The 18,156-nt window shown below is 44.7% G+C and overlaps 1 protein-coding gene across 1 annotated transcript in view; it reads left to right on the top strand.

Moving 5' to 3' along the window:
* POU2F3 (POU class 2 homeobox 3) overlaps nucleotides 1–18,156 on the top strand; it is a 136,385-nt gene that overhangs the window by 75,501 nt on the left and 42,728 nt on the right. Inside the window, exons 4-6 of the mRNA XM_078683931.1 lie at nucleotides 4,296–4,397; nucleotides 5,733–5,829; nucleotides 11,412–11,482. Coding sequence (XP_078540057.1) covers nucleotides 4,296–4,397; nucleotides 5,733–5,829; nucleotides 11,412–11,482 — 270 coding nt within the window. The remainder of the gene's footprint in view (nucleotides 1–4,295; nucleotides 4,398–5,732; nucleotides 5,830–11,411; nucleotides 11,483–18,156) is intronic.

Genomic DNA, 18,156 nt, shown 5'->3' with positions numbered 1-18,156 from the left:
GATCTAGCTTATAACTAGAAACCACACCAAGAACTTTTAGAAGAATTTATAACTTTCAGTCAGCAATCAATCAATCAGGTTTCTTATAAAGCGCGACGACTACTCACCGTAAGGGTCTCAAGACACTGAGAGGGGAGAGGTGGATCTGCATTTCAGTCGAAGAGCAAGTTAAGATCATAAGACCTGTGTGGATCAATGCAGGATGGTGATCACATTGTGCAACTTGTTTTTGCAATTCTTACACATCTCCCTTCAGTAATTAAGCATACAAGGACTGTTAATCAAAATAATTGCTCTCACTAATAGAATCGAGGCATCCAAACAACAGCTGAAGATAATCTAACATTTACAATTGAAAGGGCTCCTCCCCAGTGATGGATTAATCGAGGTGCGGGCATCTAAAATTTAAATTAGATTATTTAAATAAATCATCCTATGTATAAACACATAATAAAATCATCTCAGCATACGTTCGGCTAGCTATTGGTGATGTGCCCAGTGAAAAAGTAGGATCAAATAGAGAACGGAAAGCGCTAACACCACTTTTTTTTTTTTCAGTACAGGATGCAAGCAGAATCTCATAACCTGGAAATGCTATGGACACTGTAAAAACAAGCGAGCCAGGTCATTAAATCCCTTAATGATGCAATCTCAACATGACCACACTGGGGCCTGCTCTGGGCACACGAATGAAACCGCCTTTGAAGTATGGGTTAGAATTGAGGGCAGATATTTACTGATTTTCATTTAAAAAAAATTTTTTTCATGATTTTAGTGATTGAACTTTTTTTCTTTTAAACGTCAGCCGTCATTTGGAAGGAAGTGCAACACGTCTTGCTTTGTTCGATTTATTTTCCCAAAAATATAGGGTTGATGTACCTTTAACTACAGGTTTTCACTAAAATGAGCTCGTGTGAGTTCACCCAAACAAGTAAGCAAGACAAATACCAGCAATAGAATGTCATAATTCATTTGCTAGATTTTGCAGAAACTTTTCAAAGCCAAAACTGTGACATTGAAAATACAGCCGAATGGATTCCATTTGGCTCGATTTACGGTTCCATGGGGTTGATCAGAGATTCCAAAACATCATATTTATTTATAGTGATCTCACAAAGCAGAAGGCAATGTGGTAGCTGAAAGTGTTTTGGAAATGGGATTTCAGATTCTTTAAGTTTTTCTAATAATCTGGGAAAACTTCCAAGGAACATGTTGTTTTTTTAAATATTTTTTCGGCAGCAAGATGTCACTGAGTCAAGTGCTTACTGCTGATGTATTGTGTCAAGTGAAAGTCACATATATCAGATCCGGCAAGACTAGATCAGCCTTTCCTTCTTATGTCGTCAAAAATTGCCTACCATTATATTATGTAACACCGACACAAGAAATGCAATGCTATTAAACTTGACAAAAACTGTGATATTGAAAACCTCACTAAAAAAGGTAATACATATGCACGTTTATTTATTTTATGGTTACTTTCAGCTGGCATTATTAATTTGAAGGTACTAATGGGCTTCTAATCCAAAATGGCGTAGGCTCTCACAGGGAGCATGATCGGAGTTAATTTCCTCACTGTTTACTAAGATTCTGACTAATGTATAACTGATGCAAATGCTTTTTGCACTCTACGATAAGTCTTTGACTGAACTCCATCACAAGTGAATGGAAGTTGTGTCTGCACACACATGTAACTTGACTCGTTTGCCTACAAAACCCTTATTTAATCAATGATTCCAAACCATCAAAACACAACAAATATTGCTTTCCTTAAAAAAAATCAGTGGTGCTTGCGGATTCCGACAGTATATGATCTCTATGAGGCCATGGCCTCCTCAGGGTGCTACAGTCTAGCTGAAAATATCACTTTATATTAAGTAGACACATACCTTTTTTAACTTTAATGTGCAAACAGTGATGGCATGAGAGATGCAAGATTCTTTAATGTGTTCAAAAGCTTCTGTTAAATTAGGTGATAAAACAGTATACCTTCAAATAAATCATGAAACATATCAATATTGTATGTGCTCTAGTTCATCTGCCAACTCTAGATTTAAGAAAATTGTGGCTCAGCAGCTGATCTGTGAAATATTTCGCCACTCAGAGCAAATGTTGGTCTGTTGTGCTTATATTGTTCACACCTGGGTAATAAATGCAAGCATAGAGGGTACTTTCCTTCTTGAGCACAAAAAACAGTGGTGATTCTACATAGCTATCAGAATAAAAACAAACTTTGCTTCATGCCATTCATTTAAATTGTCAAGATTTTTCCTCCTAGTTCCACCTCTTTGGGTGCTTTTTCCCAGCATGTCAATAACCTCCTACTTCAAACTAAAAACACAATCCGCAACATCGACTAAAGTTCACGTTTCACCTAGGCAGTGATTTTGGGGAACAATTGTTGTATTGTCAGTGAAAAGAGTATCAATCGAAGACTCCTAGAGCTTTTAATTGAACATATGCATTTGTGTCCATGAGTAGGGCTCCTGATGTAAATCTTTTGTATTTTGAGCTTTCATTTCTAGATCGGCCATTGGGTATGTGGTTCCGCTGAATGTTGATACAGGAAAAGCTCCTCTGGTCCCCAGTGTTGCCAATGATGAGACTGGTGCTTGACAGATATTCTTGAACCTCCATCTTTTAATTGGCTTATACATTTACCGAACAAATGTGTATGAACAACATAGGAAATTTAAGATGCCACTGCAGCATTTCTAATACTTCATCTCCCTGACATTTATTTTCTCTATGTGTTCGCCACTTTAAACAAATTAGCATAAATGCCTACTTGATTGACAATACTTTGTTACTCTAAAGTGCTTCCAATTTCTTTAGCAAGTTCTAAAGACACTACTACGGCTTTATGAAATGGATCTAAGATCAACTTCTGCCCTGTCCATTGCTTAACCATAGGCCCTAGTTATCAGATCAGCCCACTAAGCCACTTGTTATCCGCAACAATAAAGCATACACAGCGAAAGTCAATAGGCCCTATCGAAGGAACAATTTGAAAATCACATCTATTTCTTGAGTTCTTTGTTTTTAGAGTCCATCAAGGTTAGTCTCAATATCATTTTAAGTCGGCCGAGTTTGTACTTTTCAGGACCCAGCTTGCCTGCTTTTCAGACTCTGATGGCGTCCACACTTTCACAATGTAGCAACAAAAATGGCTTTGTGAACAGTAAATTGTTAACATTCGTTGTTCCTCTTGCAAGCCTTCATCTGGGATCACTAGCAGGAAGGTTTCACAGTTTGTACACTTGTAGTTGAGCATTTCATGTGGCAAAGCCGTAGAACTGTGGACGTAAAGTGGAAAAGTCTGGGGACCACCTTTAAGTGAGAAGGGATGAAGGTGCAAAGTAATTCTATTGATTGACCACGGCAGAAATGGGATGCACACTGGAGCAGAGGTTTGTGCATAGCTTAAAGAGTAGGAAAGAGACAGAAGTAGAATACACAGGTGTATTCCTCCATATATAGAGAGAGAATGGCCTTCATTCAAGGAAAATGTGCAATCGAAGTATTGGGACGAAGGACGGTCATCTTCTTCATGCTATACCACATGAAAAGAGGATGCTTGTCCCTATAGAAATGAATGAGGTGGCTGACAGACTGCCACCCTGGCAGCGGTTGGGATGACATCTTGAAGTTCCACCAATGAGCACCATAGAAATATGGCAGACCTTTTGTCAGCCCTCAGGTGACATCTTCCGATGACCACAGACTGGCGTGAGCAGCAGCAGCAGCGTGAGAACGTAAACACAATTTGACATACTGGAGTAGCATTGAAGTGAGTGGGCAAGTGCGGGCCAATGGTGTCCAGAGGACACCAGTTACCACAGAAGAACTCTTAATGACCTGACATTTTTAACAGTATTCTGGGAACCTATCTGCTCTTTTCAGTAACATCAGCAGACCACGTCGTAGGTCCTTCAAAGAGATCCTATATTTGAGTTCCTGTGCAGCAAGGGTTTACGCCAATCTCCCTAAAGGTGTTCAATCTCGTGCTACAAATTGAATAAAATGTGAATATGTATTTGGTTAACCTGCTACCCCTTGAATAGATACGTCAGACTTTGAGTGCGACTAAAAAGAACTAGAGCCATGCAAAATACACACCTGCGCTTCGACATGCATGCACACGTTGACTACGACAGAGGTGGGCTTGCTCAGCATACCCTTTAAGAGTGTTTTGAGGAGCGTGGAAGAGTACAGAGTCATGCACGCACGCATTGCACCTCTCACTCTGCACCCCGCTGGTACTAAGAATTGCTTTTTTGTTTTGTTTTCTGCAGATTAAAAAGGAAGACCTGGGTGAGGCTGTGCAGCCGGGGTCCACCCAGAGGCCATGTCACCTGCCCCAGGCACAGATGATGGCAGCAGGTCAGATGCAAGGGGTGAGTTTCTAGACCTTTCCGAGGGTTGGAAGGCGTGTGTCTGGGTCCATATAGACTGTGCGTGTTTAAAGAAGCATGCGCGCGCACCTCTCTTGTGGAAGACGATGGGTCTAGTCACATCACTTTGTTTTTTTTAATTTATTTATTTATTATTTACGGGATTTTAATGCAACAGCCGATTCGCAAGAGTGGATTTCACAGCAGGGTTCAGACCTGCTCCACGTCATCTTCCATGAGCTGTTTCCATTGGGCGGGACTGGGCCTCTGTGCACCTGCAGGTGGGAGCGCTTTAATTTGCATGTTCGCCTCAGCCGGTGCTGTGTGTTTTCTGTTGAGAAGATTCGGGTATCTCCGGATCTGTTTACACAGGTTAACTTCTCTCTCGAGCCTTCATTCGTGCGCGCGGGAATCAGTCAACGGGTGCTCGACATTTCTGTGGCCATGGTTATTGTAGTGTATATGCAAATGTGGTCTTGTGTATTGTTAGGGAGACACGTGGATTTGCATAGGCCTCTTCCTATGCACGTCCGTTGGCATCGATTCATCTACGCGTGGCTAAGCCTCTGTGTCTTGTGTGCTAACTATATACACTGACTTTGGGTCTTATGCATGGTTCACTGTCGCTTATTATGAGGCTGTGTGTTTGTCATGCCTAATATGTGAAAGTGTTTGCTTATATATTTCTGGTGCATGTGGTTATGTGGACATTTGGCTGTTTTTGATTAGGAGGATCTCTCGCTCTCTGATGTCTGATGGGTATGGCCGGTAGCTTTGTCTGGCCAGGTGTGTGTTTGCAGTTGATCCCAGAGGTTATGTTTGTATCTCGAACTATGCAAATACATTCTGGTGTATCTATTCGTATGCATTTATGTTGGTGGGAAGGGCCAGTGGGATTCTAATATTTCTGTGTCATGAAGCCACTGAGAGCTGTAGAAAGGTGGAGCAACAAGGCAGAGATGCATAACCCGTGAAGATAGTAAGGATTGTGGATGTATGGATGCAAGCCTGGATACTAAGCCTCTGAGAGCTGTGCAAAGGTAAAGGAAGAGGGCAGAAAGGCATAACCTTTCATGCTGCATTGCAGGATTAGTTACCAGGTTTTTGAGGAAATCAATGTAATTAATGCAGATGATAAGCTGCATTTAATGTATCCCCTGAGTGCTTCGTTGTCTGTGTTTTCTAGGTTGGTGAGCTCTGTCCGAAGTCATTCTGTGCCACTCGATTGATGTGCAATTGTAGTCCTACTTCAATTTCAGATTCAAATTCAAGTTTTTGGCTTTCAAAATCTGGTCAGTCTAGCATTTGCTTCACTCATTTTCCTCTTTTGTTTTTCAGGACATGTCCTCGCTTCACTCGCTTCAGCAGCTCGTGCTGGTTCCCAGTCACCTCCAGTCAGGCCCACAGTTCATGTTGTCTCAGCCTGGACAGCAAGGTAATGGGGAAAAGGGGCCAGCTGCCAAAGGCCAGAGGTGCTACTGTATCTGCCCTTAGTTTGTCTGCACACAAGTGATAACATAGCGATTGTGGCCAGTTTCTAAGCTCTGTAGGTAACTATTCTCATTTTAACTCACTTTAATGACACTCAGTGTGCTCACCAGTGGTGTAACCAAACTTGAGGGGGCCCCCCTGCAAAGCACATAGAGGGGCCCCTTCAAGACTCACTTAGGAGCGCTAAGGCCAGGGTACGGTGCTGAGGGGGCCCCAGGAGCTCCGGGGCCCTCCTGCACTACAGGCGCTTTGAGGGTCTTTGTTACACACTGGAACTCACTGTGTAAGTTTGGAAGGCTGAATTGACTTTGCAATGAGTCAAACCTTGATCGACAGAGCACATAATTTAGCAGTGAGTGTTTAACTCACTGATTCCCTCCTACCTGATTGGCCTATAGAATAAAGAACAGGATTGGATTTTGGGGGCAGAAGTAGCGGCCCAAAATGTATGAAGTCCTGCAGGTTTTACAGGAAGGAATGAGCCAGAAGGTGTGCTCAGAATGGGCACGCCCGTTAGTGCACCAGGAAACGTGCCCCTCCCACCCCCACCCAGTGAACTTGGGCACAAGATGGAGAAACAAGATTTAGGGCCTAATTCACAAAGTGCCTCCGCAGTCATCGGAGAGTCTCCGCACTAGGGCGGAATCTCCAAAATGAGAATACTCTTTGTGGCGATTCTGCCCAGAGTGTGGAGACTCCCCCATGACTGTGAGGCCTTCACCATGAGTGCGGAGACCCTGTGTCAATCAGGCCCACCGTCTTTATGCAAAGCTCCTCTGACCAGTAAAGAACAATAGTGCACAGAGCCCGTTCCGAGGCTAATAGACAGGAAAGGATGGCACTACGAGGCAGTCTTCAGTAGCACCTCCCCCTATGATTTCCTGAGAATGCTGAGCAATGTCCACTGGAATTTGCTGGTGCTTTGGAATGTACCAACTAGTATTTTCTGGGACTTTGGTTCACTCCAGTGATTCATTTCAACCTTTCCCAGTAAGATTTCCTTAGATACTGTCCATTAGCGACTGCTACCAGATGGGGGTGGTGGGGCAGGGTCGGGGGAAAAGGGGTGCCGCCTCTCCTTCGTCCTCTTAATTTTCCTGTCCCGGCCGGCTGCAGCTGGAAGCACCTCTGGCAGACAGGCTCCCCTGAGCCAATCACAATGCTGCAATGCAGCATTGTGATTGGTCTGAGCGCCGTAGATCGGGAGCCTGTGCATGTTCCTGACCAAACTGTGTAATGCAGCCTGGTAGGAGCATGCAAAGTGCGCATGAACTGTTTGGTCGGCCCCTGAGGGCCATTCAATCAGTTCATGCACACTTAGGGAATGCACACCACTCCTCCCCTGCTCTGGCCATCGCCGCTCCACCACTGACTGCAATAGGGAAAATAAAATGATAATAATGATACGTTATCATTTTATTTTTCCCCTTAGAGCAGTGGGGCAACGCTCCTCCGCCTTAGCGTAGGAGCTGCCACTGCCACTCTCCAATTCGATGGGTTGAGAAAGTGCAGCACTAACCATTGTGATTTGCTTTCACCATGCAATACTGTCTTCTCTGATTCAGTGGGAGAGTGGAATCCATTTTTACAAATTTTGACATGTATATATGGACAAAAGTCCTATGTTTCTCTGCCTGTGTTTATTTTCAAATATGAAAAAAACAAAGTCTTCTTTAGAGTTATTCTCAATGCTGGTAATCATGAGTGCAGTCCAATGGCTGGGCAAACTGACGGACGTGGGAATTAAAAAAGGAGAAAGGTTTTCTAATGAAGTTAGAAAGAGTTGCAAATGTGCATGTTTTTAAACTACAGTGCTTCTGTTTCCATTGGCGAGTCTTGCATTCGAGGGATGCATCACATGTTTTTTTAAAGCACTAAAACCTATAAGGCATCCAAGTGCGAGGGTATCGGCTTATCCCGAGCAAATGCGACCAATCCAGCCCAGCCAAAACATTCTCCTCTGGCTTCCAGTGTAGAGAGGAATATAATATGAGAACTGGCTGCAAAATACATATGGTAAACTAAGTACTAATAGGCCGGTTCGCAAATTACAGATTCCTAGTAGGTCGCAATTCAACCTACCGTATGAGTATTAATGAGATAGGTTGCGACCCACTAGGAATTGCAGCTATCACAGGGATGGCAGCCTGCTGGGCTCCGCAAACTATCATGTCTGTGATGGCTTTTAAATTAAGCCTTTTTTTTTTAAATGCAACCCATTTTCCTTAAAGGAAAACAAGATGTGTTAAAAAAAACATGAAAAGTGTCAGTTTATTTTTTTAAGAGTAGGTGGTGGTCAATGGGACCACCGCCTACTCTTAAAAAATGTTTGGGACAACAATCACCAAGTGGAAGGGGTCCCCCCATCTTATTTGCGACTGGCTTACCACCTCCTTTGAGCAGGTATAAGTTAAATTTATTGCAACAGAAATGTGTTTGTCAAACATAAATACATACCAATCTGATTCGGTATTTGCGTTGCAGCGCGCGCAATGTAATTCGTTTTCTTTATTTATTTATGTACTTACCTCTGGTCGGCCGTATGCCGTTGCTTACTACCCCCCACTCTTACCCTCCCCCGCCCGCCCTGCAGCACTTCCACCACAAGCTGCGACTGGACGAAAGTTTTGACACAAACATTTTCAGCGTTCAATTCCACGTTCTAGACTTTGGTGAAGCACCATTAGGTTGCATTTAGAGACTTACCAAAATTACCCCAAAAAAAGTAAAGGATTATAGCTGCTCATGTAATTTGAGGAACAGTCCTCAGAAGTTTTAGTCTTATCCAGTGGATATTATTATGGATTTCAAGTATACAACCATGTTGGAAAATCTCTACAATTCATGATGTGAACCTATTCAGTATTCAGGGTTCTTGCTCTTTGATTTATAGGTTGGGTGTCGCACTTTTGAGAGATGTTTTCACCATGGAAATGTAACACCCAGTTCCCTTGGGTTTTTTGGCCCACAGAGTTGCTGGAGATTCGTTATTACTTGTTGCTATTTTTACTACTATAAGTAGTATTAGTTGTATTTTTGTTATTTTTATCTTACTATTATTTTTTTTAATGTATTGCTATTAGAGTTAGTTTATTTTATAGAGCGCTTTATATAGTGGTGTTTTGCCACTTTAATCTGCTATTTTGCCCCTTGAGGATTTGCTGATGGGTGTTTCTCCATGCAGTTGCCAGCATTCTATCTCCAAAAACATTTTCTTCGGGCAAATGCGTGGCCCCCTAATTTTGCAGTCAAAAAATCGGGAATACTGTCAGTCAGTCAAATAAGCGTTATTATCGGCCATAGGCCATAAAAGCAGTACAAAGATTTCAATAAAAAGCAATATTCGAATACTAATTCTGTATGTTTACCATCTGCCAGGTACTTGTGCAGGCAGGTGCTAGATTCTCATATTTATTCTCCTTATTTGCATTTTGTTTCATTTGTAATTTCTCGGCCTGTTATTTGTTTTCATAATGTATGCACCTTGAGAAAATTCTGTAGTTTCTTATGGTTTCGATTTTGTACTTTATGAATAACAAATGCGTACCCGCAAAAAATAAATGAAATTATTTTTCGTCCGATATGCCATTTTATAATTTTATAAACCTATAAATCAAAATTTGTCGACATGCGCTAAGTTCTGCCAGCCACCTTCAGGAGCACTTCCGGGATTTACCCGGTAATCTGACTTTTTAAATAAAATATTTCGGAGAATTAAAGGTACAGCATTTAGATGGAAGCTGGCCCCCTGCAGCGCAAGTAGGTGATCTTCAATTCGCAATTGTTTTTTTCTTTCTTGGAAACATTCAAATAGGAGCCATAGGGAGGACTGGCGTAGGCTGTGAGCTGTTCACTTCTTAAGCTTTGCTGCCACCACCTGTATATTGTTATTCATTACAAGCATGTCTTCAACACTGGGCTGGATCCTACAAACGAGAAAAAAAATAAAGATTATGGTTTATGTAAACAAGGATTTTTGAGTGTCTCAGTTACTCTTGTTCTCTCCACACTTCTCTCTTCTCTAGTCTCCGTGTTAGCCTTTTACGCAGTTATTCTTAATATCTCTCTGAAACACTCAATCTGCATATCGCACGTCCTCTCTTTCCTCTCCAGCACCTTCTTTTCACTTTCTCTTGCACATACGTTGTGGGGGGATTGGTGAAGTGAAGGAGATGCAGCAATCAACACACCCACTCACCGTGTGCCCCGCATTGTGTTAACCCCTTGGCCGCGGCGCTGGGGGGGAGGGGGTCGCGCGGCGCCGCCATGCTCGTGACGGAACCACTCCGTCACGAGCCACGGGCGCGGTGTGCTCATGAGGGAGTGGTTCCGTCACGGCCCCGCCCGCTCATCAATTCAGCCACGCAGGTGCGGAATTGATGCAGCGTGGGCGGAGCGGCCGCGCTGTGACGGAGTGGTTCCGTCACGAGCACGGAACGGGTTAAACTTGTGCTGTGTCAATATTTTGACAGCTGTGTACTTCCTTCACATACTTTCGCATTTAGTCACAATGACAATAGACCCACCTGACCATTGTTCTATGTGCTCTTCAGAGAGCTCAAGTATTGGAGGAACATGTATTCCAAACCCTTTAAGACCCAGTGACCGGCACTGTGAGGAATTGGCACTCTCAGTGGCATAGCAGGGGGAGCGGTCCACCCCGGGCGGTACTGTTTTTGGGGGCGGCGGAGGTGAGCAAGTCATGTCTGTCGACTACCACAATCCCCCCTTCCTCCCCTCTGAGAACAAGTTGGCCGCGGCCGCCCAAAGGAACAATGCATCTGTAGGCCGCCACCCCCAAACCAAGCCACTCCGCTCTTACCTGCACCGGGCAACAAACTTAGGGGCCGCCACGTGCGGCAGTAGGTCTAACTACGCCACTGTTGGCACTGAACTGAGTATGAATTTCACAACTCTCAGTTGTGGCACACCCACAATCTGAACTCACACAGCTGCATAGGAGCAACTCTTTTGACACTGTGCTCTAGAAAAGAGTGATGTATTGCATAAAAAACTGCAGAAATGCACCATTCCAAAAACACTTAAATGGAAATGAGGATAGGTTTATAAGATGAATCAATTTTGATTCATGTCAGGTCCACCAGCCCCCCAGGTCCCATCCAGTTTCTGGGACTACTTTCTCATGAAGTTTGGTAAAGGTAGGATAAGGTGGATATCACTTTGAAATTCCAGTCACCTCTCACTCACTAAAAGTTTGGAATCTGCAAGTTCCTTGGACAGGGTTTTTTTTTGCAGTCAAAGGGCAACTGATGATATTTGTCAACAGGAAACGCTTTGATGACGTGTCAAAGTGAATCCATGTTCCCAATCGACTATTGCCCTTTTGAGGGTCTTTTAGAGTATTCCTCTTGTTGAACACTGCGAAGTGCAGTATGTAAGTGAAGGAAGACATACACCCCCAGTAGTCAGCACTTAGATACTTTGTAACACATTACAATGAGATTATTATTATAATGCTGGATGTGTTTATTCAAGTTTCCTTGCCTGCTCTCTCTCTTTCATCAGCTCTCCTCTCACTCCCTCCTCATCACGGTGGTCTCCTGCAGCCACAACCCGGCCTGGGTCTGGCCCCTCAGGTGAGTGGCATACAAGGTGATAGTTGTTAACTGTGGTATGAGTTCAGTCACTTTCACTGTATTTAATTAGATTTGCAGACCTCCACAGGGAAATGGTATAACTGAAAACAAAGTTACTAACATATTTATACAAACCTTAATGCACATTAACAGTAAAGGGTACCAATGGATAATTTGTTGCAGACGATTCTTTACATGCAATGGTTGCAAATATTTTCTAGGATTTTTTCTTTAAATGACTGCATATGAACAGACTTTGCCCATTTACAACATGGACAAAAACAAATCTCAAAACCTTATTTCTGACAATTAACTTGATTTATTTCTTCTAAAAATGTAAAAGCCGCCCTCACACACCGTCCTGACTCGTTCAGAAGCGGTCGCTCCCCACGCTCCCTGTTCACCTGGTATCGAAGCGCTTTACTGCTCATTGCTGCAAATACCTAATTGTGCTCTGCTCTCATTGATTGTAATTTTAGTAGTGCCTGATTAATAGCGTAGCGCTATATTGCATAGCCCACAGTGCGTGTATTATCATTTGTGCCTGTTTGATCTGGTAGCGCTATATTGCAAAGTTCGCATTGCTTGTTAATATAATTTGTGCCTGATTGTGCCGGTGCCTCTGCCCACATCATAGCGATATTCCTGCTTGTGCCCCAATCTCGTCCTGTTTCGCTTTTGTTTTGCTGCCATTTTGTTGTTGTGCCTCCCAGCCCGTCTCTCCACCCCGCTCCCGCCTCCCAGCTGACCCTCCCTCCCACTGAAAGTTAAGGACTGGCCCGTATGCTCCAGCGCTGTGACCGTCCTGACTCGTTCAGAAGCGGTCGCTCCCCACGCTCCCTGTTCACCTGGTATCGTAGCGCTTTACTGCTCATTGCTGCAAATACCTAATTGTGCTCTGCTCTCATTGATTGTAATTTTAATAGTGCCTGATTAATAGCGTAGCGCTATATTGCATAGCCCACAGTGAGTGTATTATCATTTGTGCCTGTTTGATCTGGTAGCGCTATATTGCAAAGTTCGCATTGCTTGTTAATATAATTTGTGCCTGATTGTGCCGGTGCCTCTGCCCACATCATAGCGATATTCCTGCTTGTGCCCCAATCTCGTCCTGTTTCGCTTTTGTTTTGCTGCCATTTTGTTGTTGTGCCTCCCAGCCCGTCTCTCCACCCCGCTCCCGCCTCCCAGCTGACCCTCCCTCCCACTGAAAGTTAAGGACTGGCCCGTATGCTCCAGCGCTGTGACCGTCCTGACTCGTTCAGAAGCGGTCGCTCCCCACGCTCCCTGTTCACCTGGTATCGTAGCGCTTTACTGCTCATTGCTGCAAATACCTAATTGTGCTCTGCTCTCATTGATTGTAATTTTAGTAGTGCCTGATTAATAGCGTAGCGCTATATTGCATAGCCCACAGTGAGTGTATTATCATTTGTGCCTGTTTGATCTGGTAGCGCTATATTGCAAAGTTCGCATTGCTTGTTAATATAATTTGTGCCTGATTGTGCCGGTGCCTCTGCCCACATCATAGCGATATTCCTGCTTGTGCCCCAATCTCGTCCTGTTTCGCTTTTGTTTTGCTGCCATTTTGTTGTTGTGCCTCCCAGCCCGTCTCTCCACCCCGCTCCCGCCTCCCAGCTGACCCTCCCTCGCTCCGCCCCCCTCACTATCCACTTATGTCAGAGCAGCTTACGCGCAGCGTTCACGCGCAGCGAACACGCCCCATGCGTGCCGAAGTTGCGCCAAAGGTAAGCCCGTCTACGCCTGTCCGCGCCTGGACCGCGCCCAGCGCCAGACCCCCTGGTCCCTGCAAATTCCACTCCACCCGCATAACGTACGACACCGCTACCCTCTCAGCACTCAACTCCGGCCGTCTCCCACACTGCTACCAAGCCGCCCCAGGATACACGCATGGACCCTTCACCTGCCACTCCTGCAAGTTCGACTGCATCAGGACCCACACCAAATCCACTAACTCCAAACAGAGCTCCGACTCCGACACTAACCACCTGAAGGGTATCCTGCTCAATACCCGCTCGGTTCACAAACACGCAACTGAACTATGGAACCTACTAGACACCACATCGCCGGACGTCGCCTTTCTTACAGAAACCTGGATGAACGCCTCATCAGCGCCCAACATCGCCATAGCCATCCCGGACGGCTACAAGATCATCCGAAAGGACCGCATCAACCAAACAGGAGGAGGCATCGCCATCGTCCTAAGAACACCATCCACATCACGACCAGTTCCGACGATAACCTCGCAGCCGCCGAACACCTTCACTTCCAGATCCACACCGACCCTAAGACCACACTCAGAGGTACCCTCATTTACAGACCCCCAGGACCCCGCACACAATTCAGCGAAGACATCACTGACTTCATCAGCCCACACGCCCTCCCCTCCGAGGACTACATTCTACTGGGAGACTTCAACTTCCACCTGGAAAAGAACAACGACAGCAACACCTCCACCCTTCTGGACAACCTCGCCAATCTCGGACTCAAACAACTTGTAGACACCCCCACCCACTATGCCGGGCACACGCTCGACCCAATCTTCTCCTCCAGCAAGCACATCTCCTTCAATCACGCCACAGGACTCCATTGGACGGACCACAGCTGCGTACACTTCAACTACAAAAAGACCACGACCCACAACCACCCACTACCAATCCCCCGCAGAAACTGGAACAAAATTACCACCGACCAGCTCTTCACATCGCTTTACCAAAACCCTCCTGCCAAATCATTGGACCCAAATCAAGCAGCCATCAACCTCACACAATGGATCACCCACAGCGCTAACGATTTAGCACCCTTGAAAAACCATCAAATCAAGCAAGGTAGCAAAAAAGCCCCCTGGTTCAATGACGACTTTAAGAAATCCAAGAAGATCTGTCGCACCCTTGAGAAAGCCTGGCGAAAAAACCCAACCACTGACAACTTGGCCACTTTCAAGAACGCCATCCACAAACACCACCAGCTGATCCGATTCACCAAGAAATCAGCATTCAAGGATCGACTCGACAACAACGCACACAACAGCAAGGAACTATTCAACATCCTCAAAGAGTTAACCAACCCCACCGCCGGCACCAACGACATCACTCCCTCTCAAGACCTCTGCAACTCTCTAGCCTCGTTCTTCCACAACAAAATTGCTGACATACATAACAGTTTGGCGACCAGTCCACCCCACCCACCTCGGAACCAAAACCCCCCTCCAACAACCTGTGCGCCTGGAACCCTATCACCACTGAAGACACCATCCGCTTGATGAACTCCATCCACTTCGGATCGCCAACCGACCCATGTCCCCACCACATTTTCAACAAAGCAGACTCCATTAACGCACCCCATCTCCGAGATGTCATCAACTGCTCCCTCAACTCCGCTACCTTCCCGGAAAGCTGGAAACATGCCAAACTCAGCGCCCTCCTAAAGAAACCCACAGCAGACCCCCTCCGAACTTAAGAACTACCGCCCCATTTCGCTCCTCCCATTCCCTGCCAAAGTCATTGAGAAAACCGTCAACAGTCAGCTCGCCGCCTTCCTCGAATCCAACGGCTCCCTCGACCCATCACAGTCCGGCTTCCGAGCCAAACACAGCACCGAGACCGCCCTCATCGCAGCAACAGACAACATTCGAACTCTACTGGACAACGGAGAAACAGCTGCCCTCATCCTACTGGACCTCTCCGCAGCCTTCGACACAGTCTGTCATAGCACCCTTATACAACGCCTCAGCAACGTCGGAATACAAGGAAAAGCATTGAACTGGATCATCTCGTTCCTCGCCGGAAGAACCCAGAGAGTCCGCCTCCCCCTTTCAAATCGGAGGCCACTGAAGTTATCTGCCGCGTACCACAAGGATCATCACTCAGTCCCACCCTCTTCAACATATACATGAGTCCCCTCGCATCCATCGCGCGCCAACACAACCTCAACATCATCTCCTACGCAGACGACACCCAGCTGATCCTCTCTCTCACCAAAGACCCAAACACCGCCAAAACCAACTTACACGAAGGAATGAAAGAAGTAGCCGAGTGGATGAAGAACAGCCGTTTAAAACTGAACTCGGACAAAACGGAAGTCCTCATCTTAGGATCATTCCCCTCCGCTTGGGATGACTCTTGGTGGCCACCGGCCCTGGGCAACGCACCCAAACCTACGGAGCATGCACGTAACCTGGGCTTCATCCTGGACTCCTCCCTCTCGATGACCAGACGAGTCAACGCCATCTCATCATCATGCTTCAACATCCTACGTATGCTCAAAAAAATCTTCCGTTGGATCCCCACCAAAACAAGAAAGACGGTCACCCATGCACTGGTCACAAGCCGACTGGACTACGGAAACACCCTTTATGCCGGAACCACCGCCAAATTACAGAAAAAACTCCAACGCATCCAGAACGCCTCAGCCAGACTCATCCTAGACATCCCCCGCCAAGCTCACATTTCCAGTCACCTGAGAGACCTCCACTGGCTCCCAGTCAACAAGAGAATAACGTTCAGTCTCCTCACCCACGCACACAAAGCCCTCTACGACCTAGGACCCAAATACCTCAACACGCGCCTGACCTTTTACACCCCCACCCGCCAACTACGATCGTCCAATCAAGCCCTTGCTGCGATTCCACGCATCCAAAGATCCACCATGGGGGGAAGATCCTTCTCCTACTTAGCAGCCAAGACCTGGAATTCTCTCCCCACCCACCTCCGCCTTACACAGAACCACCTCTCCTTCAGAAGACAACTAAAAACTTGGATATTCGATAAGTAACGTACCCCCCCTCCCTCAAGCGCCTTGAGACCCTCTGGGTGAGTAGTGCGCTATACAAATTTTAACTTGACTTGACTTGACACACACAACGTAAAAAAACAAAAAGCACTCTTCCAATGGAAATACTGACCTGACTCTGTGTGTGTGTGTGTGTGTGTGTGTATATGTATATGTATATATATATGTGTATATATTACCTACTGGCGATAGCCAGTAGGTATATATAGTTAGGATTGTTTCCCATAGGGAAATCGCAACATTCTATTGGGAATAACTTTGGCGCCGGTTGAGGAATCTTCCTGAAATTTTCCTTAACTTTGCCTCGCGGCGCTCCGGTCCTTCCCTGAAAGTTTGGGGGGGATTCGTCAAGCGGGGGCCGAGATAAAAGGGGGGTCCCAAAACGTGTTTTCCCCATGTTAATTTCCATAGGGCGGTTGGACTCACTTTTAGCCCGAACGGCTGAATGGTTTTCCACCAAACTTGGCAAAATTTTAGGGACTGGTAGCCAGATGTGTCTTTGCTATGTCTCAAGATATGTGCTCCAGTGGTTTTTACGAAAATTAACTTTGAAAAAATATATATTGGGCTACATTGGGCTATATATATGTTAGAGCCCAAATGTAGCCCAATGTAGCCCAAAGATGGCCACCAGAGACAAAAAAAACAAATGTAGCCCAAATATCAGCCAGATGTAGCCCAACTATAGCCCAATGACAGAATGTCCCAGAGTGTTCTAAAGAACAACTAGAGCGCTAACAGTCTTACTTATGACAAAAGTATGGCACACCTGAAGTCATCTTGATTGGAATAAAGTTAAAACATTTAATTTGCAAAGGAACAAAATGAGGGGGTTCATTTTGCCATAGAAATTATGATTAGTGCTGAAGAAAGAAAAATTAGGGCACATTTTGAGTGACTTCTCAAATCCTCTTATATTTCATTAAAAAAATTCTGATATGCAGTCTCCCAAGATGGCCACCAGAGACAAAAGAGCCTGCGCTTAAAAACTCTGTTAGCAAAGCAGGCATTTGAGATTTAAAAAACGTTTTAATATATAAAAACGTTATCCGCTAATAGAATTAGCATTTAAAAAACCTTGCGAATTCAATGAAAAAAACATAGGTTTAAGGCCTTATATAGTTAGGAATTAGCATTTAAAAAACCTTGCGAATTCACTGAAAAAACCATAGGTTTCAGGCCTTATATAGTTAGGAATTAGCATTTAAAAAACCTTGCAAATTCACTGAAAAACCATAGGTTTCAGGCCTTATATAGTTAGGAATTAGCATTTAAAAAACCTTTGAAATTCACTGAAAAAACCATAGGTTTCAGGAGTAATATAGTTAGGAATTAGCTTTTAAAAAAACTTTGAAATTCACTCAAAAAACTATAAGTTTTAGTGGTGTTATAGTTAGCTGGACATTTTACTCATACAAAACCATTGAAATTGCTCCTATATAGTTAGTTGTACTAACTATATTTCGCGCACCCGCAATCCCCTGCTGATGATGTCACATATTAGATCATTCATGACATGGTCAGTGACATCACTGATGACATCTCAAATGACATCACTGATGACATCACTGATGACATCATCCATGTGACAATCACATACACCTTTTCATACACTATTACAATTTGTCATCACTCTTTGTAAAATACAGAGTATCATATTTAAATCCATTGTCACAGCAATACAAGTATCTAAAAATCCACTCAGTGATTCATAGATGTATACACACATCTAATCACTTACCTATGGATTCACTCATACATGCTGTCAATGAACAATAGAACACTATCAAAAATACTTATACATCTATATCGACATTAAACAACAGCACGCATCCTATTCACATATGAAGTCATCCTACTCACTTATG

Source organism: Lissotriton helveticus, chromosome 3_1, assembly GCF_964261635.1.
Source record: "Lissotriton helveticus chromosome 3_1, aLisHel1.1, whole genome shotgun sequence".
NCBI classification, from domain to species: Eukaryota; Metazoa; Chordata; class Amphibia; order Caudata; family Salamandridae; genus Lissotriton; species Lissotriton helveticus.
This window is presented reverse-complemented; position numbering and strand designations above follow the sequence as displayed.